General features: G+C 41.1%; 1 protein-coding gene across 3 annotated transcripts; it reads right to left on the reverse strand.

Moving 5' to 3' along the window:
* Positions 1–64: 64 nt before the first annotated feature.
* Positions 65–27,791, reverse strand: STAMBP (STAM binding protein). Of its 3 annotated transcripts, none has more exons than XM_023732615.1 (10): positions 27,706–27,791; positions 25,691–25,908; positions 14,818–14,893; positions 14,283–14,378; positions 13,215–13,581; positions 8,824–8,948; positions 6,876–7,013; positions 3,596–3,708; positions 2,570–2,669; positions 65–733 (listed from the first exon to the last, which is right to left on the reverse strand). In XM_023732615.1, exons 2-10 carry the CDS (start codon positions 25,891–25,893, stop codon positions 677–679), a joined length of 1,275 nt encoding a protein of 424 aa, XP_023588383.1. In that variant the 5' UTR covers positions 25,894–25,908; positions 27,706–27,791; the 3' UTR covers positions 65–676. The 3 variants fall into 3 exon arrangements, with proteins under 3 accessions (XP_023588383.1, XP_023588372.1, XP_023588371.1); XM_023732604.1 differs by lacking the exon at positions 27,706–27,791 and adding an exon at positions 27,483–27,684; XM_023732603.1 differs by lacking the exon at positions 27,706–27,791 and adding an exon at positions 26,310–27,476.

A 27,791-nucleotide genomic window follows, 5' to 3' on the forward strand; every position in this document is an offset into this window, starting at 1 on the left:
TTGTATTTAACCTGTTTATTCAATGCTTGATCCAAGTGATCACTTTAGAGGACACACACAAAAATTAAGTCAATTGTTATTTTATTGTAGAGGAAAAATATCCTGAATTATATGTTAAATAATAATACTTCCTGACAAAATATTTTTTCAGGGTTTGCAAGCCTCACCATCTGCTCAGAGCTGTCAATCTCCCTTACCCTTGTAATGAGCTCTGCTAATATTGCCATAAACCACAGGGAAACCCAAAAGATTTTCTAGATGGCTTCCAAATTCCTGCATAGATGCCCTTATTTAGTCGGAAGGTAAATAATAAACAATCTGGCAGAGAAATCAGAATAGCTGAGAGGAAAAAATGTTAGCAATCGGTAACTCTAAAATAAAGGGTATATGGGCGTTCATTATACCATTCTTTCAAGTTTTCTTAGCTTTTGAAATCTGAGTTTCGGGCAGACTGAAAAGCTGCTTTAAGATAATTCATGCTTTTTTCCCCAGATTTGCCTAAAAAATATATTCAGTGATTTCTTTCAAATCAGAAATAGAAAATCAGCTCTCCCTGGTGATGTCCGCTTTCTTTTCTGTCTAAGAAAGCTTCCAAAGCTTCCTGGAAATTTTAAATTAAGGGGGTACAGTACACTGATATGGTGTTAGAGTTCTGGGAAGGTGTTTGGTCAAAATCTCATCGAAGGTCTGTGATGGTCACCGCTCTGTCCACAACTGTCACGTGGCTGCAGCTCTGTAACAGGGAAAGAGGAAGAAATGTGAAGCCCTTGAAAAATGACAAAAAGTCATTTTTAAAAACTCCTTATTTAAAATGCTCATACTAGGCCAATGGGACCCAGTCTGGAAGCCAGACTCCTGAAAGCCACAAAGTTATTGTAAGGGGACTGAACATACACACTTCCACCAGTCCCTACCTGTAGCTCAATCAGTGTCTGCCCATATATCTGGTCATTTTCAAATGTATGTATGTTCTAGAGTCATTCGTAAAGTATACATTTATTGAAAAGAACTGCTGAATTCCTGGTGGTTTTTTGGTCATTATATCAATCAACAGATAATAAAATACACCTACTCTCACATAGGAGCCCTGGTGGCACATAGGAGGTCGGCTGCTAACCAAACGGTCAGCAGTTCGAATCCACTAGCTGCTCCTTGGAAACCGTATGGGGCAGTTCTAGTTCTACTCTGTCCTATAGGGTCGCTACGGGTCAGAATTGACTCGATGGCAACTGGTTTTTGGTTTGGTTACTCTCACATGTGGCATGCTAACTTCTGGCATACGCAGGGGTCTTTATAAATGAAAGCCTGGGCATTGGCATCCCAGCCTTTTTTCCTGATTGTATAGCTTCTATTTCAACATCCTATTTCAACTTAGAATTTTATTACATCCCAAAGCAGGCCAAACTGTTTTTTTTAACAGATCTATCAGAAAGTCCTTCCTCACACTGAGGTGAACACTGTTATTCTGCCAGGTCTTAGTTTTAGTCCTTGGAATCATGAAATACATCCAATGCCTTTCTGACACAACTGTTCTACCACCTGAAGTCAGCTTTCATGTCCTCCGCTGGGTTTGTCTCCTAAATATCCCCAGCTCCTTTTATGTGACAAGGTTCTGAGACCCTTTTCCGTATCGGTCACTTTTTTCTGAACTCAAATGGATAATGAGAAGGAGGTCTGAACAGTATGGAGTAAAGCAGATCTAGCTCATTAGATTGGAGAGGCAGCCATAACACATCATTGAAACACAGGATCATAACATCAATAAAACCTTTCATTCACAGAACACAACTCACATAAAAAAAAAAAAAAACTTCCTAGAAAGGTCACAGAATGCCTTTTATCTAAGCAAAATTCTAGAATCAAATATGCTTTACCTATCCCTTTTTATTATTGAGGTAAGATTCACATAAGATAAAATTAACCATTTTAAAGTGTTCAATTCAGTGGCATTTGGTACATTCACCATGTCGTGCAACCACCATCTCTATCTAGTTCCAAAACTTTTTTGTCATCTCCAAAAGGAAATTCTGTGCCCATTAGGCAATCACTCCCCATCCTCCCCTCCCCCCGTTCCTGGCAATCACTAGTCTGCATTCTGTTTGTATGGATTTACCTATTCTGGATGTTTCATATAAATGGAGACATACAATATGTAACCTCTTGTATCTGGCTTCTTTCACTTAACAATGTTGTCGAGGTTCATTCACACTGCAGCACGTTATCAGTACTTCATTTCTTTTTCAGCTAAGCTTTACCTATCTTAAGTAGCTTTTCCCTTTGCATTCAAATCTCTTATTGAAGTACACACTTAGCAACTGATGTTGATGCTGAAACTGACATTTCATAAACCAGGTAGTGTGCTAGGGACTTTCTGCACATTACTTTAATTCTCTCAATAACCTGACAAGTGAAAAGTGGCCAGGGCTAATCTTGAAGATAAGTGGTAAGTGGAAATGTAAGTGACATAGGGCTGATCTTCTACGCAGGTCAGAGAGGATGATGCACCTCATCAGGTCTGACTGTCCTCCCTGCTGGAAACAGCCCCAATTTCCTCCATACAAATACTCACACAGAATAGAGGTGGATCCTTGCTGTGTGGATGAAATCCTTTCTGGCGACAGGAAGAAATTTCCTCTAGTCCATGGTCTGTTAGTTTAAAGAATCCAGTTCTGAAAAGAAAATGCAGGCCAGAGTCAAGTAAAGGTGTCCTCCTATCCCTAACACACACCAACACACACACACGCACCCCAGAAATCTGGCTCTGGTCCACAATGCAGAGCTCATTTTGAGACAGCTTCAAAGTTCTGAGACCTTTTTGCAGACTGGTCACTTTTTTCTGATCTCAAAATGGATAACATGGAGGTCTGGCCAGCATGGAGTAAAGCAAGGCTAATAACTCATTATATGTGAGGGGCAGCCATAACACATCACTGAAATATAGGATCTTAGTGGTTAACACCTCAGCTGCTAACCAAAAGGTCAGCAGTTCGAACCCATCAGCCGCTCCTTGGAAACCCTATGGAGCAGTTCTACTCTATCCTCTAGGATCACTATGAGTCGGAATTGACTCCATAGCAATGGTTTTTTCTAATCATCAATAAAACTTTTATAGAATGGAGAATGATTGCCTAATAGGTACAGGATGTTGGCTCATAGGTCTCTTCTCTGGTGAACCAATCAGAGTTAGAGAATGATTCATCACCGCCCCCACTCTGGTTCTGCTGGGAGAATTCATAGTAAATGACAGGATTTGGAATGAAAAAAAAGTAACACTCTGAGACAATCTGCTTGATTTTGGAATTCTCGAACCTGACATCACTCTCTAGAAATTTCTATCACTTTGAGTCAAGCATTTGACATTTCTTGTGGATTTTTCTTAGAAAAGCACAATGTAAGTTGTTGCTTGGATATCTTTCTAAACAAGCATAGTAGGTTTATAAGGATATGGGCTTATTAGAAGAGCAAATAAATACCACAATCTATATCCTTTCTAGGGAACAAAGAGGGAAGGGCCCTGTTAACTCAGGAGCAGAGACCTTTCCTCTGCCTTCCCCACTACCTCCTTGTAACGCCCAGCCCGGATCCCCATACTCACTCTTGGAACTTGGGGGAGCAGACAATGGCTATGGACTCTGGCAGCATCATCTGGTAGGAACAGTGAGTGTGTAGGTCAACACTGGAGAGAAAGGCAGTCTGTGTGGGGTGAGTCTGAGAAGAGAAAGTCAGAGAACCCTCAGTAGGAAGACACAGCCAAGCACAGTCATGAAGAAAGGGAGAGCCAAATACCTCTCAACAGCTGGCCACAATCTCCTTTTCAAGTACAAAGCCATCTGCAGTCATGGGGGGCATGTCAGCAGCTCAAAATCAGTAATGAACTTCCTTTCCAGCATTTTGGACAAGTATATGAAGGGACTCATAATTTCCAACTGATCATAAAGATGATCTCCTCCAGTTCCTAAACCTACCTGTCTCCCTCCTGCTCAGGGGCAGACCTAGACTCCAACCTTATTGAAATCAAGATCGTTTAAAATGAGTTCTCTCAACATCTCCAAACATCATCTCAGAAATCTCTCTGTATCTTCATCTCTCTTCCTTTGATCCTGTCTTGGAGGAATAAGTTTCTCCTGCCTATGAAGTTGAACCCTACATTTTGTACTTTTGATTTAATGCTTTCTTGTCTCCACATTACCTTGTTTCTCCTTTCTTACAACTCCACCAGCTCCTCTGGCACAAAAACATGTTCAGACAACTACACACAACATGGATAAACATTAAAAATCTTGTGCAAAAGCAGCAAGACAGAAAAGAATATGCTTTATGTAACTTCATTTATATAAAGTTCAAAACAAGGCAAAACTAAACTATAGTGTTTAGGGATACACGCTTAGGGGGTGAAAATTCAGCAAAGCAAGAAAGGGACCACCTTAAAAGTCAGGAGCAGGATGAACTTTATTGAGGAGGGAGCGTGTCTAGGAGGGCCTCGGGGTGAGGGACATGCTTCTGGTCAGGTTCTATATCTTGACCTAGTTAGTGTGTATGCACAGATTTTTGCTTAATGATTCATTAAGATATTTATGTACTTTTTAAAATAAGTGTTGTATTTCAGAATAAAAAGGTTTTGAAAAAAACAAATCAAAACAAAACACATTTAAGCCTTTCTACACTAAGTAATTAACCAAGCAAACATTCTCTTGACCCTGCTACTCCTTAAGCCCCCATCTCATCATTTCTCTTTCTGCTTTAGCTAAGCTCCTAAAAAGTAGTATACATTTCACTCATGCCACAACCTCAAGACCTCAGTACCTCTTGAACCCTTACAATCTGGTAACTACTCCCACCACTGCTTAACACCCACCAAACTGAGGTCATCAATGACCTCACCAAATCCAACTGGCTGATCTAAGTCTGGAGCTCTCTGCTGCAGGTGACATGGGTAACATCCTGAAATTCGTTCTTAAAACTTTTCACCTCCTTTGGCTTCTGTGCCTTAACACTACCCTCACTGTTCTCTTACATCTCTTGCTTCATTTCTGACTGCTCTCTATGCTCCCTTACACAGCTTGTTCACCAAGTCGCCTGTGAATGTCTTCTTGCTCTTCACTGTTACCACCTCCCAAGGCTTCCAAGGTCAGCTCTATGCAGACAACTCCCAGATCTCTCTCTCCTGCCTTGACCTTGCTCCCAAGTTCCAGCCTCACATGTCCAACTACCTGATAAATGCCTCTACCAATCTGATGTCTCACCAGTACCATAAATGCAACATGCTCAGAATGAACACACCAATGCTCCTCTTTCAACATAAGTCCTCCTCTTGGATTCCCTATTTCTGGCTATGGGATGATTACTGCCACCCCCATGAGCCAGCCTGAAATCTCTGACTCAGCAATGACTCCTCCCTTACTCATTCCCCATCTCCTCTGAAATGACTCTTACATGCACCTCTTCCTTCCCAAAAGTACTGTCACCACCCTGGCTCTCATTATTATTAGACTTTCTCACCACACTAAACTCTTAAATCATCTCCTTGCCCCAATCTATCTTAAAACTGCCTTTATGTTTAATTTTCTAAAGTATGGCTTTGATCATATCATTGCTCTGCTCAAAAACCTTTAAGAGTTCTCCACTTAGTAAAAACCAGAACTTTCTGCCTATCCATTCAAGACCCTCCAAGGCACAGCTTCAATGTGTTGTGTTAAAACTTACCTATCACTGTTTCCTCATACAAACCATAAACCCCAGAAAACTGGACCACTCAAGTTCCAGAAACACAGGCTACCTGTTCCCTATGCTGTCCCCTCCACAGAGAATTCTCTCTTGTTCCATCACTATTTGTCAAAACCATATCTTCCTTTTAGGACCTATCTAAATGATCACTTCTTTCATAGAATGTTTCTAGAATTCCCTAAAAACCAGGTATGATCTCTCTCTTTTCTGATTTCCACAGTACTTTGTTTGTACCTCTTGAGGCACTTAACACATTCTGCCTCACATTACAAGTTATTAGCTGTCTACTTATCTAATATCCTATATGAGACTAAAATCATATCTCAAATTTGTATCCCCAGTAGAAAAGAAACAAATTTTCCATCTCCCATTTACTACAATGAGGGATACACAATAGTAGACAAGTCAGTAAATATTTATGGAATTAGACTGTCTCTGTCTTGAAGAAAGGACAGAAGGCACATGGAACTGTCTCACAGGTCAGTATTTTCCAAATTATGACCTACAAGTATTTGTAATCTCCTTCCCAAATCTGTAAACAAAGTCCAACTTGTTTGTATGTAACTTTGTCATACAACATAAACAGCAGCTTGGTCTGTGAGAGTCAGAGGTTGAAAAGGAACAGAAAGGAAAACTAAGAAATAATCTTTAGAAGAGGAATTATATTTCATGGGAACATTATCATAAAACTGTATAAGATATGTGGACACTTCTACGTCATATCCACTATGGCCCTTCTGGTTTATATAAAGATCTATGCTACTGTAAGAAAGGCCAAGTGCAAGCATCTGAATTAGCTTCCTTGGTTTATTTAAAATACTTTTGCTTATACGCCTTTAGGAAAATCATTTGTATAAAGTAGGCACAGCCTATATCATCAATGTCCATGTACATTCCAGGCCAATGTCCTACCACCATTCACACTCACAGGGAAACTGGGACTTTAGGAGAACTAGATTGGAAAATTAAAAAGCCCTATGTAGTTCCCATAAATCAGCCCCGGAATGCAAGCAGTCAAGTATGCTAGGGACTACATCCAAAGGGGGAAAAATAATCTGGATGCAATTTACTTTGTTCAAAGAAAAAACGGTGTATTTACAACATCATGAGAGAAGAAGAGACTAACCCTCAGAGAGCTCAGAATTGCTTACATGAATCCAGCCCAGTGTGATGAGACCCTGCTGGTCCTGTATGAGGAAGAGTTCTTCTTCGTTCTCTGTGTTGCAATAATCAGACCCAGCACTTTGCTTGGGGATAAGAACGTGGGTAATGGTAAATTCATTCCTCATCTGCCAAAGAAGAAAACAGCTAATCACAAATCCATGGCACTTTTGCAAACCAACCATGTCATAACAATGGAAGCTAAACATTTATACCAGAGAAGGTCCTTCCCCATCAACAAGAGGCTCCTTCTTAGTGCTCCCTGAGCCCCTGCTCATGAGCAGTGCTTGGAGTGTTCTGTAAAGAGACCAATGCTGAGCCTACCCTAGAACTCCATCTGATGCACAGCCTGGGTTAAACACCACTGCCTCGTGGGAGTTTTCTGCTGTAGCCAAATGGGTCTATTCAGAGTTCTTGTGAAGCTGCAGGTACTGTACCATTCCTCTTCCTTTGCTCATGTGTAAGGTAGTTTCTCTTTCACAGTTTCTCTAAGCCCTTTTCATCCTTTAAGGCTCAGTTTAAGTCTATCTCACCTCAGTCACTTATTTATTTAGCAGTTAGTAACGGGCTCTTTACCAAAACCAAACTCGCTGCCGTTGAGTTGATTCCAGCTCATAGCAAGCCTAGAGGATAGAGCAGAACTGCCCCACGGGGTTTCAAATGCTTCAGTATAAATTACATCTCAATATAAAGAAAGCAAAAATCCTTACAACTGGACCAATAAGCAACATCATGATAAATGGAGAAAAGACTGAAGTTGTCAAGGATTTCATTTTACCTGGATCCACAATCAACGCAGATGGAGGCAGCAGTCAAGAAATCAAACGACGTATTGCATTGGGCAAATCTGCTGCAAAATACCTCTTTAAACTGTTAAAAAGCAAAAATGTCACTTTGAGGACTAAGGTGCGCCTGACTCAAGCCACAGCATTTTCAATCGGTTCATACACGTGTGAAAGCTGGACAATGAATAAGGAAGATTGAAGAAGAATTGACACCTTTGAATTATGGTGTTGGCAAAGAATACTGAATATACCATGGACTGCCAGATGAAGAAACAAATCTGTCTTGGAAAAAGTACAGCCAAAATGCTCCTTAGAAGCAAGGATGGCAAGACTTCATCTCATGTACTTTGAACATGTTATCAGGACGGACCAGTTCCTGGAGAAGGACATCATGCTTGGTAAAGGAGAGGGTCAGCAAAAGAGAGGAAGACCCTTAATGAGGTGGAATGACACCGTGGCTGCAATGACGGGCTCAAGCACAGCAATGATTGTGAGGATGGTGCAGGACCAGGCAGTGTTTCATTGTATTCTACACAGGGTCACTATGAGTTGGAACTTACTCAGCGGCACCTAACAACAACAACAACAATCTACGGAAGCGGTCTACCACGTCTTTCTCCTCTGGAGTAGCTGGCGGGGTCAAACAGCCGGCCCTTCAGTCAGCAGGCAAGCGCTTCACCACGGCACCACCAGGGCTCCCTAATGGGCTCCTTAAGTGCCTCAAATCAGATCACTCCTTCTTCTCAATTCCTAGTGCTTATACTGTATATACAACTCATCAGGCTATTCATTTTTTGCTGTATATCTCCCCTCTCTCAAAGTGATTCCCAGGTACTACTACAACCCCCACCACCACCACCATAGAGTAGGTGCTCCAAAAACTGTATGTAGGTATTCACTGTATCTGTCTACCAAGTTTAGAGTTAGGTATTTCTTACTATTAGCATTAGAATAATCAGTTCAATTCAAGGGAATCTGAAAATCAATCCAATTCAGGATCACCAGATTCAGAGTGACACCATATTATGCAGTCTATGGTCCAATGAGCAGGGGTATCAGGGCAGAGAGCACCCGACCCTGGCTATCTTCCCTGAGAGTCAGAGGAGGCCAGGGGGAAGAAACAGTCTCAGCTCAGAAATTGTTTTTTTTTTACCAGTTTTCCACAGAGAATTCCACATGTCTCTACTCCCCGGGCAGTGTTGGCACTGGCTAACTGGAGAAATTGTGGGCACAGCCTCCCAGGCACCACCACGTGGCGTAGCCCGTCAATTGTAGGAACTGTAACAGAGAAAGGGGAAAGTCTGAGACTACATGGCTGAGCCTCTCAGCAGACCTCAGAGCTGGCAGCCCTGGGAGAGCAATGTCAATCCCCAGGCCCCCAACTTCAGACAGTGAGTGGGGATGTGGCCTAATGGCACAAGAAAATGGGGTTGTAGTCTTTCCTCTAACCTCTGACCACAGCCACTGGGAGTCCATTACTTTAAGCAAAGGAAAGAGCAGGCTTTAATCATCCCAGTTATGACAGGGTAAACAACTACTTTAAAAAAAATTTCCTGAGATAATTCAGGAATTCTCTGTCAGAATCTAATACAGAGAATTAAAAAAATAATCTCTCCTTTCAACTGAATTTTAATTTTATTTCCAATCTCTCTTTTATCTTAGATAAAAATATTAGAGAGGATGACTTTCAAAGAAATACAGCAGGATATATTACTGATAAAGGAAAATAATTTGGGTAATTATTCACTTGTGAACTTAGTCATTTAGAAGAAAGTTAAAATGCCAAGAAAACAAAATGACAAAAAAAATAATCTGGTCTAAAAAAAAGGAGCACGAATAGACAAAGCAGCTCATAAAACCTGCCTTAGAATTCCAAGAATGGAGTCCCTGAACACCATGGAGAAACTCTGGGAGCCAGCAAGGTAAACTCTGAGAGAGGGAATGTCTTTCACAGTCACATTTTCATATTAAAAAAAAAAAAAAAAAAAAAGTAGGAAAAACTCATCATTAACTCTATATGGCAAGGAAAGAGGCCCCGGATAAGCAAAGCACTATTGACGAAGAAGAATAAAGGAGGAGTACTCGCACTCCCTGACCTCAGAAACTACTATACAGTTACGGTAGTCAAAACAGCCTGGTACTGGTACAACGACAGACACACTGACCGATGGAACAGAATTGAGAACCCAGATGTAAATCCATCCACCTACGGTCACCTGATCTTTGACAAGGGCTCAAAGTCCATCAAATGGGGAAAAGGCATCTTTAACAAATGGTGCTGGCAAAACTGGATGTCCAACCACAAAAAAAAGAAACAGGACCCATGCACAAAAACTAATTCAAAATGGATCAAAGACCTAAATATAAAACCAAAAACTATAAAGATCATACAAGAAAAAGTAGGGTCAATGCTAGAGGCCCTAGTACACAGCATAAATAGCATACAAACTATAACAATATACAAACCCCAGAAGATAAGCTAGATAACTGGGATCGTCTAAAAATTAAACACTTAACGCTCATCAAAAGACTTCAATAAAAGAGTAAAAAGAGAAACTACAGACTGGGAAAAAAATCTGGCTATGACAAATCCGACAAAGGCCTAATTGCTAAAATCTACAGGAGAATCCAACACCTCTACAACAAAAGGACAAAGGCTCCAATTAAAAAATGGGCAAAGGATATGATCAAACACTTCACCAAAGAAGACATTCAAGCAGCTAACAGATACATGAGGAAATGCTCGAGATTACCAGCCATTAGAGAAATGCAAATCAAAACCACAATGAGATACCATCGCACTCTGACATTACTGGCATGAATCAAAAAAAACCAGAAAATAACAAATGTTGGAGAGGCTTCAGGGAGATTGGAACTCTTATTCACTGCTGGTGGGAATGCAAAATGGTACAACCATTTTTGAAAACAATATGGCGTTTCCTTAAAAAGCTAGAAATAGAAATACCATATGATCTAGCAATCCCATTCCTAGGAATATATCCTAGAGAAATAAGAGCCATCACATGAATAGACATATGCACACCCATGTTCACTGCAGTGCTGTTTACAATGGCAAAAAGATGGAAACAACCTAGGTGCCCATCAACAGATGAATGGATAAACTATGGTACATACACACAGTGGAATACTACACAATGATAAAGAACAATGATGAATCTGCAAAGCAACTCACAACATGGATGAATCTGGAAGGCATTATGCTGAATGAAGTAAGTCAATCACAAAAGGATAAATATTGCATGAGACCACTACTGTAAAAATTCATGAAAATGTTTACACACAAAAAGAAACAATATTTGATGCTTATGAGGGAGGGGAGGAGTGGGAGGGAAAAACACTAAACAGACAACAGATAAATGGGAACTTTGGTGAAAGGTAAGACAGTACACAATACTGGCGAAGCCAGCACGACTTGACCAAGGCAAGGTGATGGAAGCTCCACAGACACATCCAAACTCCCTGAGCGACCAAACTGCTGGACTGAGGGCTTGTGGGAACCATGGTCTTGGGGAACATCTAGCTCAACTGGCATAACATAGTTTACAAAGAAACTGTTCTACATCCTACTTTGGTGAGTAGTGTCTGGGGACTTAAAAGCTTGTGAGTGGCCATCTAAGATACTCCACTGGTCTCACCCCATCTGGAGCAAGGGAGAATGAAGAAAATCAAAGACACAAGGGAAAGATTAATCCAAATGACTAATGGACTACAAATACAACTACCACAGCCTCCACCACACTGAGTCCAGCATAACTAGATGGTGCCTAGCTACCACCACCAACTGCTCTGACAGGGATCACAACAGAGGATCCCGGACGGAGCTAGAGAAAAATGTAGAATAGAATTCTAACTCACCAAAAAAAAAAAAAAGAAAAAAGACCAGACTTAACTGGTCTGACAGAGACTAGGAGAAACCCCAAGAATATGGCCCCTGGACACCCTTACAGCTCAATACTGACGTCACTCCAGAGGTTCACCCTCCAGCCTAAGATTAGACAGGACCATAAAACAAAATGAGACTAAATGGGCACACCAGCCCAGGGGCAAGGACGAGAAGGCAGGAGGTGACAGGCAAGCTGGTAATAGGGAACCCAAGGTTGAGAAGGGAAGAGTGTTGACATGCTGTGGGGTTGGCAACCAATGCCACAAAACAATATGTGTATTAATTGTTTAATGAGAAACTAGTTTGCTATGTAAATCTTCATCTAAAGTACAATTTAAAAAAAAAAAGTGACAAGGAATGTTCTGCTCCTGCACATTCAACAGCAAGATCTGAATTCCTGGAGCAGTAACAAAGTGAGACCAAGAGACACACAGTCACGTGGCAGGCTGAATGCTGGTGTCTGAGGATTCTGAATTAAAGTTTGGCCCAGTCCTTTCCTTTCAATTCAACAATCATTTACTGAGAGCATACCAAGCAGACACTGTGCTCAGCCTGCAGGAACACAAATGTTAATATGACTCCAGACCTAACCCACAAGAAGTGAAAATCTAGCTATAGATAAATGACTACACTACAGGTGAATGAGCTGAATGGCATTAGAGATAAAAAGAGCTCTGGGAGTTAAGAATAATAGAACCAATCTGACTGAAGTGAGGGGAACCTAGAAAAACTTCAAAAAAGTAGGCAAAGCAGAGACAGAGAAAGGAGACTCTAGTAGAGGGCAAAATGTCGACAAACCTCCTTGGAAAAGATATTCCAGGAAATGCTCTGGGAACACGATAGTACAATTTGACCAGGGCAAAGCATGTGTGTGAAGGAGGAGAAAAGCCTGCCAAGTAAATGAGGAAAAGCCCTAAAGGCCAGGCATCAGAGTCCACCCCTCCATACCATTTTTACATTGTACTTTTACACAGATCTTTGCCAAAGCTGACTTCCTCAAATGATAACTTCAAAGTAGATTTGTACCCCCCCAAAATCTATTCCAATGATCAAGGTACACTCATCATTTGCCCTAATGCAATTTTCTCAGATAACCAATCACTGGTGAAAGGAGGAAAGATTGCAAACAGCTTTTATGACTAGGCTGATTTATCATTGACTACATATGGTGTTTACCTTGACTAAGTTCCTTAATGATTAGGAATGCTTTCAGGGCAAGCACAATTCAGTAGCCTTTTTTTATTTTTTTAAAAGTCAGTGGTTGAATTGCAAAGTGGTATTATAAATTTCAAATTTTCCTAGAAGACTAACAGTGGTCTCCAATTGACTGAGCATTTCAAATCTCCCTGTAACTCTTAAAAGCTGTGAGTCTGACTCTCAAGGAGGTTATTAACTCTTCAGAAAATTGACCTGACTCCACATAAATTACATGGCTTAAGCAAACGTCACTTTTCCTACTGGCTCTGTATTACAATATAGCCAGCGTGATAGGACACATTACAGCAATACTCATCAAATGGGTTTCTGTGCCCAGAGTCTAATAAATGGAATCAAGGACGTAATCTTAGGCTGAATCCCCCAGGACGATACTCTGTTTGGTTGCAACTGAGATGGAAGAGGACATCACCAAATGGACTTACTACTTTCTGAGTTGCTCAGCGTTCCAGGTTTCAAAGACCTGTCCACCACAGGCGGCTTAGCTGGCCTTACACGTGTATTACAGTCTGAAGGCTGTGTGGATGACGGAGGTGTGGTGGGGAACACATCTAAGGAGGGTTTTTCCAAGTCAGGCACCAGTGGGCCACCTAGGCCAGGGTCCACCTTCCCAAACTCCTGTACAATTTTCAGTCGTTCCTTCTCTAGCTCCTGGTTCCGGATCATCTCTTCAAAGGCATGGAATTGCTCCTGTTCCAATTGTTGCTGCTTCTGTTGTGCTACCCTCTGCTTTTCCTTTTCAAGCTCCTGCTTGATGGCCATGCTCCGGGCAAACTCCTCCGCTTCCTTCTTCTACAAAGAAAGAAAGGATTTAGCTAACGGTGACATAACATCTTAGGAAAACAAGGCTTTTCAGCAGGGAGATTTCCAAAGTGTATTTCTGCTCTAGCCTGATTTCCCAACACAGAATTCATGCTCCCCTCAGTGCCTCTACACTCATATGGAGTACAGTCACCACTCCTACCGAGACATTAAAAAAACCCGCTGCCGTCGAGTGAATTCTGACTCATAGCGACCCTGTAAGACAGAGTAGAACTGCCGACCTTTTGGTTAGCAACCGAGCTCTTAAACACTACAGCACCAGGGTTTCCTGTCTAGACATAGTATACCTATTCTTCAAGGAATCTAGACATAGTGTACCTATTCTTCAAGGACAGTTAAAGTCCCAGTCCTCCCAGTCTCCTTCTCCAATGACTCTAACCAATATATTTTCTTCTTTACCGAACTCTCAATGCAACTTATTGTCTGTACTCCACAACCTGCATCATATACAGTTTCATTTGCTAACAGTGCCATGTATATAGTCTGTATCCCAAATAAGGCTGTAAGCTGGAACTCAACCCAAGCCTATACCCCTGATGTTGGGGGTCTCTCCTGAACTTTAACCCAAAACAAGGCCTCTAATTTTTTTTCTGGTCATCAGTTTACTAAAATATCATAGGGAACAGCCTAAAAGACCAAAAGAATTTTTTTCTTTGCTGTCATGTACTTACCTTTTCTTCATTGTATTCTGTATATTCTTTGGTATATCGTTTTAACAACTCTGCCTTCAGCTCTTCTGCTTTGGGAAATGCAATCTCCTTTAACTTCTGAGATACAAAACAAAACACTGAGAATGAGAACAAAAGCAGCTAATGAAGTAGAAAAGTTAACTTAAGTCCAGTTGGTAATGTCAACAATGTTTCCAAAACTGATTTAACATACCCTCCACTGTACCGTAACTGCTCTGGTGAAGTGGGGAGCCCTGGTGGTGCAGTGGTTAAGAGCTTGGCTGCTAACCAAAAGGTCAGCATGTTCGAATCCACCAGCTGCTCCTTGGAAACCCTATGTGGCAGTTCTACTCTGTCCCCATAGGGTCACAATGCATCAGAATTAACTGGAAGGCAACAGGTTTCAGTTTTGGTTCAGGTGAAGCAGCCAGAGATATATCACATAATGTGAAATTTGATGCTCAACTATAGAGACAACTATTTTTACCTGTGCGGCTTTGAAACTTTTAGATGGGCAACAAGAAAAGTGAAGACTCACCTTTACTGTCTCTTTCTTTTCAGGAATGACAGCTGATTTGTAATCTCGATGCTTTGGTAGTTTCTCAATAAACAGCCTAAGAGAAAAGATCAGAATGATTACGATGTAAAGAAAACATCCAAAAGACCTAAAGCAAGGCAACTCCCTTTTCCTGCAGCCTCTGCATAAAGGGTCTCCAGAGGTACTGAGGGAGAACAGGCCCATCAGACAGGCCGTGTTCCCCACCCATCTCCACACCCCTGTAAAAAGCAACAGGGTGTTTCTCTCTCCTCCCAGATCAGGTATGCAACAGCAAGCACTGGACTCCTACAACAAATAAGATGGCCAAAAAAAAAGAACCTGTCCTGTGCCCAAAAATGTACCTCAAAAGAGAGACTCTGGACTTGTAACAGTGACAAGTTTTTGAAGGAAAGGGTCTCTGTCACAAAGCATCCTTCAGAGCACAGTTTGGCAGCCAAGGTCAGGAGGCTAACAGAACACCCATGCTCTATTACGATCCATTATTTTAAAAATGGAAATGCATTTGTGTGATAAGTTTTTGTTTATAGAGCCTTGCATAAGAGAACATCCTTCATCTGTGTTATGCTTCTTGAAAGCTCCTATGCTCTTGGATGCAGTTTAGCTTCTGCATAAAGTTTATGCTCCCCAGTGTCATCAATAAGAGACTCATTATTTCATTGTTTTGATGAAGCAATCCCTGGGAAGGCATTAGGCTTAGGGAACGGCAGGTGATTGTGGATGAGGCTAAACTGTATGATCCTTAACGCTGACATTTTTTTCCTCTGGGATGCATCTTCTTTCAAAGAAGAATATTCCTTGCATCATACTAAGCACTGAGATGCTTAGCTAGTCACATGCATTATATGTGTGTAATATGTGCATATTACATGTGCAATATGTTACAACTTTTGACAAAAAGTTCTTGGAGAAACAAACAAACAAAAAACCGAACGAGTTGCCTGAGTCGACTCCAGCTCATGGCAACCCCATGCGTGTCAGAATAGAACTGTGCTCCACAGGGTTTTCAATAGCTTTTTTTTTTTTTTTTTTTTTTTTAAATTGTATTTCAGGTGAAGGCTTACAGAACAAATAGTTTCTCATGAGACAATGGCTGATTTTTTGAAGTAGATCGCCAGGTTTTCTTTCAAGGTGCCTCTGGGTGGACTCAAACCTCCAATATTTTGGTTAGCAGCCAAGAGTGTTAACCATTTGTACCAGCCAGGGACTCCTAGAGAAATGTAAGATGCTAGATTTTCTCTTTCAGATCTTGTCCTTGGCTATAAAGCTCAGTGGGGAAATAAACTGAATTAATTCATAGACCGCTAACATTTATATCTACTTAATGACAGTGGAAACAAACAGTAGTTTAGTAACTTGTCACAGCTAGGAAGTGACCAAAAAAACCAAACTAAAACCATTGCCATTGAGTAGATTCCAACTCATAGTGACCCTATAGGACACAGTAGAACTGCCCCATAGAATTTCCAAGGAGTGTGTGGTGGATTCAAACTGCTGACCTTTTGGATAGCAGCCATAGGTCTTAAACCACTACGCTATCAGGGTTTCCTAGAAAGTGACAGACTCAGAAATTCAACCCAGCAGGCCAGCTCCAGAGTCTACTCTTTTAACCACTACACTATACTGTCTACACGTGGCTCCTCGAATTGCCAGAACTACTGGATGTATTCTGAACAAAGATATCTTTTAATAGAATTAAGTTGTAATAAATAGAAACTAAAACCAAAAACAAATAATTTGAGAGTAGCTTGCCCACAGACCTAAAATACTGTGCTGTAGTTGGGATAAACTCTTTTCCATTTTCTGTCCATGGGGTAAGAGTAAGTGTGGGAGAAAGCCTCAGTCAGAGGAAGGAATAAGACCTTCAACCCCCTCCTCCCCAAACAAACCCTTTATAAATGAGCCCTTGTCCTTCAGTTCTATATTAGGCACATTAAAACTGTATTTCAATTCAACTTATTGGTTATCAACCAAGAGTGTTAACCATTTATGCCACCCAGGGACACCAACGAGGCCCTTCAGAAGAGGATGAATCCTAAAATGAAGATGATTCTAAAAATCTTTTCTCTGGGTTCATGAATAAGATATAAATTTCCTCAAGGCCTATATTTAAAACATAAGGATTCATTTGCTCAAATCATAAGGTCCTGAAGAGGATATTAAGATAAATATGACACAGTTCTTACATTCAAGAGACTTAGAATTCAGTAGCGCTGTCACCGTGGCCCCAAAGGCCAAGGTCAGTGTTTACTACCTTCAGCAGGCTGGATGTGCTTTGTTTCAAAGCCCGAGATAGCCAAGAAAGTACCATGTCATTAAACACCATGGTTTATGTTCACAACCTGAAGAAATAGACTGTAAACTCCCTGAGGACAGATAATTCTGTGACTCACACTTCCTTGTATATTCACCAAAAGCCAGCATAGTGCTTTGTATAAAACCAAAAAACCAAACCCACTGCCATTGAGACAAATACCTAAAGAACAAAATGGTCTTAAAACCTTTGGAGGAGTTAAGTGAAAAACATGAAGTGTGAAAAAGAGTATATAATATGCTGCTGCTGCTGTTGTTAGGTGCTGTCAAGTCAATTTTGACTTATAGAGACCCCAGGTGTCAGAGTAGAACTGTCCCATAGGGTTTTCTAGGCTGTAATATTTACGGGAGCAGACTGCCAGGTCTTTCTCCTGCACAGCAGCTGAGTAGGTACGAATTGCCAACCTATTAGTTAGCAGCTGAGCATTTAACTGTTGCACTACCAGGGCTCCTTATATAATACGCTACCCTTCGTGTAAGAAAATGGCGGGGGGAAATAATACTATGTGTGTTTATTTATTTAGCTCACAAGTACACAAAGAAACACAGGAAGGATACACAGAAACTAGTAAAAGTAGAGGGCAGGGGAAATAGAATGGGTAAGGCAAGAGTGGGAGTGAAACTTTTCACCATATACCGTTTTATATTATTTTGATTTTGAACCATGTAATACGTTTATATGTTAAGATGAAATTCCCAAACCTCTACAAGGGTACCATTCCCTTGTTTCAGCAACTGTTGTCAATTTCCTGAATGGGGGGCATACTGGCAGAAGAGTCCTTTGAAAACAGAGAATGGACAACATAACCCATTATTCCTACTGGAGGTGACAGACTTAGTGGTTAGGAGGGCAGGTTCTGGAGCTGCCCTACCTGGGCTCGGATACTGGCTTTGCCACCTACTAGCTGTGTGACTTTAGGTAAGTCATTTAATTTCACCATCCCTCTGTTTCCCTGTACAGACACAAACTAGTAATACCTGACAGGGTTGCTCTGAGGCTTAAAGAGACAATATCTATAAAGGGCTGAGCACAGTGCCTAGAACATAGCTAACATCTGCTGGTGCTTACAAGACTGTTTTTACTAATGAACAAGCAAATTAAAAGTGACAAAGAGTGAACCTTAGCATAAAATAAAGACTTTGGTGAACAGTAATGTACCAATACTGGTTTACCAAATGTAACAAATGTACCACACAGATATAAGATGTTAATGATATGAGAAACTGCATGCAGGAGGGAGAGAGGACATACAGGAATTCTCTGTACTTTCTGCATAATTTTTCTGTAAACCTAAAACTGCATGAAAAAATAAAGTCCACTATAAAAAAAGTGGGCAAGAACAAGAGGTGAAGATGCTAACACTAGGTCTAGAAACGTTCTCGACATAGAATGGCTGTGGCCCAGATGTAACTGTTCTCTGGGGTTTCTGGCTGCAGCCTAGAGGGAGGAAATGTACCAAAGCAAACAAAGACGCATTGGCAAGGACAGAGCCAAAACAACCTAACAGAACAATGGAAAAAGAAGAGAGAAGCTGAAAAGTAAACATAAAAGGTGAAAAAATAATGAAATGGTGCTCGACTTCACTCATAATGAAGAAAATTCAAATTTAGATGAAATAAGATTTTCATCCATCAGATGTAGTGTAGGCAGGGTGTAGGGAAATAGGTGTCCTCACACACTGCTAGTGGGATTGTAGATTGATATAAACTTTGGAGGGGGGTGGGGTTAGAAGGGTGGGAGACAATTATTAAAAATTTAAAATGTGCATATCCTTTAAATTCACAATTTCCCTCCAGGAATTTATCCTAGAGATATCACACAGAGTACAAAGATATCTGTAAGACTACTCAGTATAGCATTGTTCATGATGTGGGGAAAACTGAAAACAACCTAAATGGCCATCAACAGGGACTTATTTAATAAATTACGGTTCACCAAAACGTGAAAAACAATGTATTCATTCATTCAGTCAACAAATGTTTACTGAGCATGTATTATGGGTCAGCATTTTGACTAGAGATACACAGCAGTCAAAAATCCCTCCCCCCAGAATGACTAACACAATGAGAGAGCAGACAATAAACAAAACGAAAAGTATGTTAGGTAATAAGTGCTAAGGAAAAATGCCACTGGTAGGGAAAGGGATGGGAAGTGCTGGGGGAGGGGCTGAAATTTCAGACAAGGCAGCTAAGGAGGGCATCGCTGAGAAGGTGGCATCTGAGTAAAGACCTGCAGCAAGTGTGCCACAAAGATATCTGGGGTAAGACTGTTCTAGGCAGAAGGAATAGCCTGGAAGCAGAATGAGATGGATCCATATGTTCTGACATGGAAAGCAAATTGCAGGACAGACTATATCGTATGAACCCATTCATGCTTTAAGAGAAAAAGGATACGCACATGAGCACCTGTGTGCTTGTCTGTGCATAAACGTTCCTTTACACACAACAAACCTAATGGTGGCTACCACTGGTGGATGGGACTTTTCTTTTGACTTTCCATCTCCCTTGCTTTACTGTTCGAAAAATTTTAAAATCATAAACTAGTAGTAATTTTATCTGAAAATAATGAATTCAAAAAGGGCAAGTGGAAATTCTATAGCATGAACGTATTAAGGACTGTCTGCTCACTTCTTTCAATATTAAAAGTTAACCAGCAAATTAGGTATGATCACAAATGAAAACCCTCATTGGTCTAACAGCCCCAGCAGTAAACATTTTCACACAGGTGACAGATGTGTTCGGAAAGAGGGCTTGTGCTGTAGGAGGCTCATGGAGCAGGCTGGCACTGACTGCATACTCTGTGGCTCCCTCTATGTAGTCTAGTGCATGACCATAAAAAGCTGTGGAAGAATCCACTGCCTGGTTTATTGTCTGTGCTCATTGTGAAAATATGTACTGATTTAATATGCTGAAGATCTGTCTTCTGTACTGGGGTCTGCAAAAGGCAAAGCATTCCTACAGTCAGGAAAACCACTGAGGGGGGAAATATGCCTGAGATCACTAAGATGCCTGAACTGCTCCAGGAAAAAGAACAAACATGCCTTTTTAGATCCTGAATTAAAGTATCCAAGAAAGGTCTAGAACAATGATTCTCAATTGCAGGGGAGGCAGAGGGCTGGTGAGGTAAATGCCTACCCTCCTCTCCCATCTCTCTTCAGTTATAATAACTGCCAAAGTGGGCCACTGTTACTGACAGGAATATACCAAGTAAAATGTGGTAGAAAACAGACTGAGCTAGAACTTTTTTGTAACTCTTGGGGCCTGTCAGTTCACAGAAACAGAATTAGGGTCTGCAAGAAAAATGAAGGTAGCTACATTTATTGCTTCAGGTCAAGCCAATCAAACAAAGCCCCAAATTAAGCCCCAAATCCAACAAATTAAATAAATGAGTGTTAAATTTCCCTGCACTCAACCTCCTCCAGGTTTAGTTCATCATGTTGAATGGAACACCTAAACAGGGACAGACTTCCCATATCAATCTTTGCTGTTTACACTAATACTCATATCACTCAAAGTAACACCAAGGCACAGAAAAAATCAATTTAATAAATACACATGTACACTTAATCCTATCCTCTCTTGCCTTCATGAGGAGTTTATTGCTACAATTACACAATTACACTCACTCTCTCTTTTGTACCATTAGCCTCTCCTTCTTCACCAGATCCTTCCCATCAGCACAAAAATATGCTCTAGAAGCCCCCAGCTTAAAAGACACACACACACACACACACACACACACACACACACACTCCTTGTCTACCTTCAACTACTTTCTCATTTCTCTACTTTCCTTGCTATGCAAACTTCTCCAAGGAGCTGTCTATAATAGGGGTTGGCAAATTATAGCTGGTGGGCCAAATCCAGCTCACCACCTATTTTTGAAATAAAGTTTTACCGGAACACAGCCACACCCACTTGTTTAGGTACTGTCTATGGCTGCTCTCACATTATAAAGCAGAGATGAGTAGCTACAATACAGACCAAATGGCCCACAAAGCCAAAAATATTTAATACTTACAGAAAAAGTGAAGTCTCTGGGGGGAGCAAACGGTTAAGTGCTTGACTACTAGCGGAAAGGTTGGCAGTTCGAACCTACTCAGAGGTGCCCTGGAAGACAGGTCTGGCAATCTGCTTCTGAAAGGTCACAGCCCTGAAAATCCTATGGAGCAGTTCTACTCTGCACACATGGGGTCGCCACGAGTCAGAATCGACTCAATAGGAGCTAACAACAACAGAAAAAGCCTGCAAACTTCTATACTCACTGTCTCTACTTTCTCACTGACCACTGACTTTTTAACCCACTCCAACCTAGTGCCTCTCTAAGCCTTCTAGTGAAATTGCTTACCAAGATCATCAATGATATCATGTTACCAAACCCAAAGGCCACTCACTCTCTGTCCTCACCCATCTGACACAGGTGGCTACTCTCCTTCTTCAAACACTGACCTCTCCTAGCTTCCATGACACACTCTCCCCTGGCTTTCCTCCTGCCTCTCAAATCCCCCCTCTAAACCTCCTTTGCTGGCTCTAACCAAGCTCAGGGCTCAGTCCTAGGCTCCTTCTCTTCTCATTCTACAGTCTCATTATCAAGGATTCTTGATCCTTTTATGTGCATGGACCCTTCTGACATCTGGTGAAGCCTATGGACCCCTTCTCAGAATAATTTTTAAGATATAATATAAAATACAAAGGCTTATACAAGAAACCAATTTTACTGAAATAGTTTTCAAAATATAAAAAAAAAATGTGATATTTTAATACATGTGTTTCTTTATTAATGAATTAAATAACAGGATCTAGTCATGGGTCTAGTGTACTGTACTGTAATTCTGAAGTAGGGATAAGTATAAATGATATTTTGAGACATCAGCAACTGTAATGCAATATGAAAATACCTTGATTTCTACTGGTGACAAAATCACAAATATTAATCCTACTGTGGTTTGAGATCTACATTCAAAATGGAAGGAAATGCTAAATTTCAGTTGTTGTTGGGTGCTATGGAGTCAGCTCCAACCCATATCAACCCTACGTATAACAGAGTGAAACACTACCTGGTCCTGCGCCATCTTCACAATGGTTGTTAGGCTTTAGCCCATTGTTGCAGCCAGTTAGAGGTTAGTAAAAATAAGAAAAAACTTCCCCATACAAGTTCACAGACCCTCCTGAGTTCTACCAATGAATTTCTATGGGGTTCCCAGACCCCTGATTAAGACCTCTGCACTAGAAGGTCTCAGTTTTTCTTATGGTTTCAGAACCAACTATATGTATTTATATTTCCAACCAAGACCTCTCCTCTAAGCTCAGACTGACATCTCTACTTCATATCTCCTACTGCTTGACATCTCTATTTAGATATCTCACAGGTATCTCAAACTTAAAATGTCAAAAAACAAAACAAATCTCCTTATCACCCAACTCCTTTGTGACACCACTCTCCCCACCTCAGTAAATAGACCACCACATCATAAGTTGTTCAGGCAACCTGAGGTCATCCTCCACAGTCTACTCTCAAACTATCAGCAAGTCCTGTGGACTCTTCCTCCAGAACACCAACTCCCTCTGCTTCTTTCCATGCCACCACACTACCTCAAGCCACCAGCATCTCTCCTGAACTGCTGCAAGAGTTTCCTGACCACTCTGCCTGCCTTCACTCTGCCTGCCTTCTCTCAACCATTCACCACACAGCAGCTCATTATATTTTTTAAATAAAAGTCACATTAGGACACAACTCACATAACTTTTCAATGGCTTGCTAATGCTCTCAAGATAAAATGCAAACTCCTTCCAATAGCCTTATACCATTACCATTAGCCTCTCCTTCTTCACCAGATCCTTCCCATCAGCACAAAAATATGCTCTAGAAACCCCCAGCTTAAAAGGTCCTTATAGGTCCTGCAGGATCCGGCTCTGCTTGCCTCGCCAACCTCAACTGGAGTCACTCCAAACACATCGATCTTTCAATTCCCAGACCATACTAACGTCTTTCTTGCTTACGAGCTTCTGAACGCACAAAGTCTCCTATGTTTTAAGTGCTTTGCCCCATGTTCTTGCACCAACTCTATGGCATCCTTCAAGTCTCAGCTTAAACCTTCCCTTCTCAGACAGACCTTTCCCTGACTACTACCTTATTTAATTAGATATCCCTGCTTATTTTCTGATATAGCACCCTCTTTGTTCATAGCATTTTCCTTACTTTATAACTATATACTTATATTTATATATATTCTATTTATTATATGCCTAACTATGTATTTATATGTTTGTTTGCTTACCCTGTTTATTGTCTTCTCCAACAACTAAAAAGGAACACCAATAAGGAAGGGCAGGGGTCATGTCCATTTTACTTACCACTGTGTTTCAGTGCCAAGTAGACAGTAGGTATACTCACTATATATTTGTTGAATGAATATGGTCCTAGCTCTCAAGGTACTTCTATGTGGGGCAATAGGATCCAGAAAGCCCTTCAGAAAACACCTGACTGAGGGAGTCCATGCTTCTACTCAATCTCCTCAAGTAGGGATTCCCCAAAGGAAATGTGCCTCTGGATCTCATTCTGGGGAGAACTATCTACAAAGTTACTAGATATACAAGTATATTTCTACCAGCAGTAGCGTATATGATGAGAGGGACAGTAGCCAAAGAAACGTCTCAGGAAAATAAACATTGTGCCCACTGTGCCTTAGAACAAAAAGCTCATACCAGCAATGAAGGCAAAATGTAATTACAATTCTATGAAACTTTATCAACATTGAGGCCACATGACAGGGCGTGACGGCACTGACGGACTATAAGATCTCTGAGGAAACAGGCAATACTTTGAAATTGGAAAAAAAAAAAAAAAAAAACCCAAAAAACAAAAACAAACCAGCAGTCTCTCTTCTCTACTCTTAAAATTATAATATGAATTTTACACAGTCCACTTTTCCATCTACTTTTCTTTAGAGCAGTGGTTCTCAACCAGCAGTGATTTTGCCCCTCAGAAAACATTAGATAATGTCTGGAGATATTTTTGGTCATCCCACTGGGCAAACACTTGCTACTGGCATCAAGTAGGTAGAGACCAAAGACGTTGCTAAATATCTTACAACGCACACAACAGGCCCCACAATAGAGAATTATCTGGTCAATAGTGCCAAGGTTGAGAAACCCTGCTTTTGAATAGTACATGACCAAAACTATCACACAATATCATTGATGTGGAAGAACATGGTGACAGGAATTGAGGGCTTGCAGGAGAAGAGTGGTAGGGAGGCTTTTTAAAACTATATATATATATCCTTTCGTGCCTTTTGAATTCTGCACTGTATGTATGTTACCTATCCAAAATGCAATAATATGAGATGATGAAAATGTTCTGGAAAGAGATAGTGGTGATGGTCACACAACGTTATCTACTTAATGCCACTGAATTATACACTTAAAAATTCTTAAGATGGCTAATTTTATGTCATGTATATTTTACCAAAATAAAAAAAACTACGCATAAAAGACAATAATAAAAATAACCAAAAAGAAGTCAATGTGACTCATGACTATGATCTCAACAGACTACTTTTAATTCACAGAACACTACCAAAAGGAAGAAAAAGAGGCTAGGACATATGTTGGAAAATGAATCCTGAATTAGGAGTTAGAAAACCTGGGTTTTATAGCTCCAAACTGTGGAACATGAGCATATCACTAAACCTCCCTGAGCTTTGTTTACTCAAATGTGCAATGGGAGGCATAGGGAATTGTGAAGATCAAATGAAATAATGCAGGTAAAATACTCTATAAACTATTAAGAAACATACAAATACATTATAATTATAATTATTTTTCTAAAGGTCCTGTTATTATGAAAGAATAAGCCTAGAAATTATAAATAAAATCCTTTAACATTATTCCCTTCCTAAATGACATTATCATTTCTTTGCCACCAGGGTTTCAGGAGTTGTTGTCTGTTTAGAGTACTGAAATCTTCTATTTATGATGCCTATCCTAAGACGCTAAGCAACTCAAGGGAAAGGTTTTATTAGGATGAACCACACAAACTATAGGCAGTCAATAATTATTTGATGACTTAAATGATTACGAAAAAGGTTAAAAAGAAAAACTTTCTCTTAAATCACTCAATTTGCTGCAAAATAAATAGAAGCGAGGAATTTTGGCTCTGATAAACTTTAACAATAAACCTATGGCTGGCTGCCTTAACAGAAAGATGCCAGTAAAAACATTCATAACTACATAACTTATTTAGTTTAATCACTAGCTCTTGCCCAGCAGCTGGGCCATGTGGGCACGGGCCAAGGAGCTAGGCCCCTTACTCATGGAATCACTGAGTCATGAAAATAACGCCTGTGTATTTGTGTTTTTGAATGGCAAGGACAATTAACATGTAGGAGCTCCAGCAAAAATGATTAATGCTCATGATGTTAAAAAAGTTCTCTAATTTTAGCAATTCTGAGCCAAATAAGTAAGTACAAAAGTAGAACAAGAGCAGAATAAGTGAGGCATCAGCCACTGCAAAAGAAAAAGGAAATTGTAGGCGGCTTACGTGATATACTTGTTATAGAGGATAAAGGCATGTTCAATGTTGCCTTCCTCATAGTAAATGGATGCCATTCGGATAATCTCAACTCCAGAGCGGAAGTACCGGCGGGGTGGAATGTCTTCATTTACCTCCACAGCACTACCCATCTGGGAGAGAGCCCTCACCCGGTCTTCAGGTGGGAGGCTCACATCCCCATGATCCGGCATCAGGACCAAGAAGTTCTAAGGCAGGAAAGAGAAAACAGATAGCATCAACCCCATGACCTCCATCATCCCACCACAGCCTAGCATACAGCATGTGAAACCTCTACCTTAATAAGAAAACCAAAGAAAAATATCATACTCTGTGGTTCATATCAAAAAGCTCTCTTTCCTACAAAAAGTCTGAAAGACTCTCAAGGAAGCCCAAATCACAATGATGAAAGCACTGGCAAACTCAAAAACCCACAACTGCTGTGGCATAATTAGGTGGTACAGCAGTATAACCATAATACGCCACAGAGCGGTTCAGTTCTACACTTCATGTTAGTTATTCCCTGTCAGTAGGTGTCTCTGCCCTGAACACCATAAGCAAAGGGGCAGTATTTTTTTTTTCCCCATTATTTCTGCTTCCAGCTACTCACATTCATCCACCCCAGAACGCAGCAGGGTACACTGAATGAACTCTCGTTGACGGCTGTTAACTGACACAAGTTTGATTATTTTCATTTTATTTGAGAGTAACTGGAATTTTTCTATGGTGTACTTTTTCAAACTTGAGCACACGGTAGGTTACGGGAACTGGTCTGGGAATGAACGTTCATAATCATAACACTGATCACTAAACCACTATTCCAGTCAATCTACAATATCGTTCATCATATCATGGCAAGGAATTCAGATCCTGAAAACAGCAATTTACCCAAATCTATCTTCAAAGACTAAGAACTCTTTGAACAACAAAAGTGTACAAAGATAACTTGGAATGCAAAAAAAAAAGCCTGGAAATTTTCCCTGGGCCCCAAAACTCCAAATTCTGTAATCTTGCTAGATATTGCTGCTGACAGAATCAGCTCCAACTTCTAATCAGATATCATCACTCTCCATCATCTCCAAAATCAATCTGGGTATTTGATACACACTGAATTACAGAACACCCTAACCAGCACGCTCTTGAATATACAAGCTACAGCGGAATTGATCTTGGAATTCAAGGCCCTGTGTCAACCGGCCCTGCTGTCTTCCTATACCTTACTCCTCCCCAACAGAGATCTTTTGCTTCAGCCAGAATTCCGACCTGCTCAGGAATCCTCACATTTCAGTTTCATTTGTCTATCCAGTTTCTACCAACCCCTCCCCCAGAGATAGTCTTCTCCCATATTCGAGTCACACTTCCTTCACAAAGCTTCCCCTCTAAAACACTCTAACAGTACAAAAGCGTGGGCACTACTAGGGATGCAGAGGCAGTGCATCTCCCAGTTTCTTCAGGGGCTCAGAGGGTGAAAGCTGATCTGAAACCTCCCAAGTTGCCTAATTAGTAAACCCAGCCCAGAGCCCATTAAAGCTAACTGAGGCAAAGGCTGCTTGTCGCATCTCAGTGCCTCTCGGGAGGGGATCTTGTGCATCAAGAAAGGAACTCCCTCCCAAGGCCAGCAGGTGGTCCTGGGTACCACAGGGCTGAAAAACACTCCGAGACGCGACATTTGCAATGAAGGGAAGAAGATGGCATAAGGAAATGCGGGAGAAAAACCAGGAGGTGAAAAAAAGTAGCAGGAATGAGCGAGGGAGGGGGACTGTACACCCTCCTGGAGGCGAACCTATCGACAACTGCTTGAGGCGCCTTTCTTGAAGACACTCAAGCCCAGGCTGCCAATCCGGGGCAAAATCATCCAAGGTTTTCGGGTCTTTCGAGTCGGTAGACCGGAAGTGCTGGGCCTGGCTGGTCAGGCGCCAGCCCACAGGGATGGGAGCGATCAAGGGCCTCGCACGCGGCGGCCCGGGCAAGGGGCGCGGGGAGAAGGCTGCAGGCCCCACACTCACGGCGGCCGCTTCTCTTCAGAGTTCGACCTCGCTCAGCGACCCGGCCTCACCACATTCCCAGAACCCTTCCCCACTTTCCCCCTCGG

Source organism: Trichechus manatus, unplaced genomic scaffold, assembly GCF_000243295.1.
Source record: "Trichechus manatus latirostris isolate Lorelei unplaced genomic scaffold, TriManLat1.0 scaffold00004, whole genome shotgun sequence".
Taxonomy (NCBI): domain Eukaryota; kingdom Metazoa; phylum Chordata; class Mammalia; order Sirenia; family Trichechidae; genus Trichechus; species Trichechus manatus.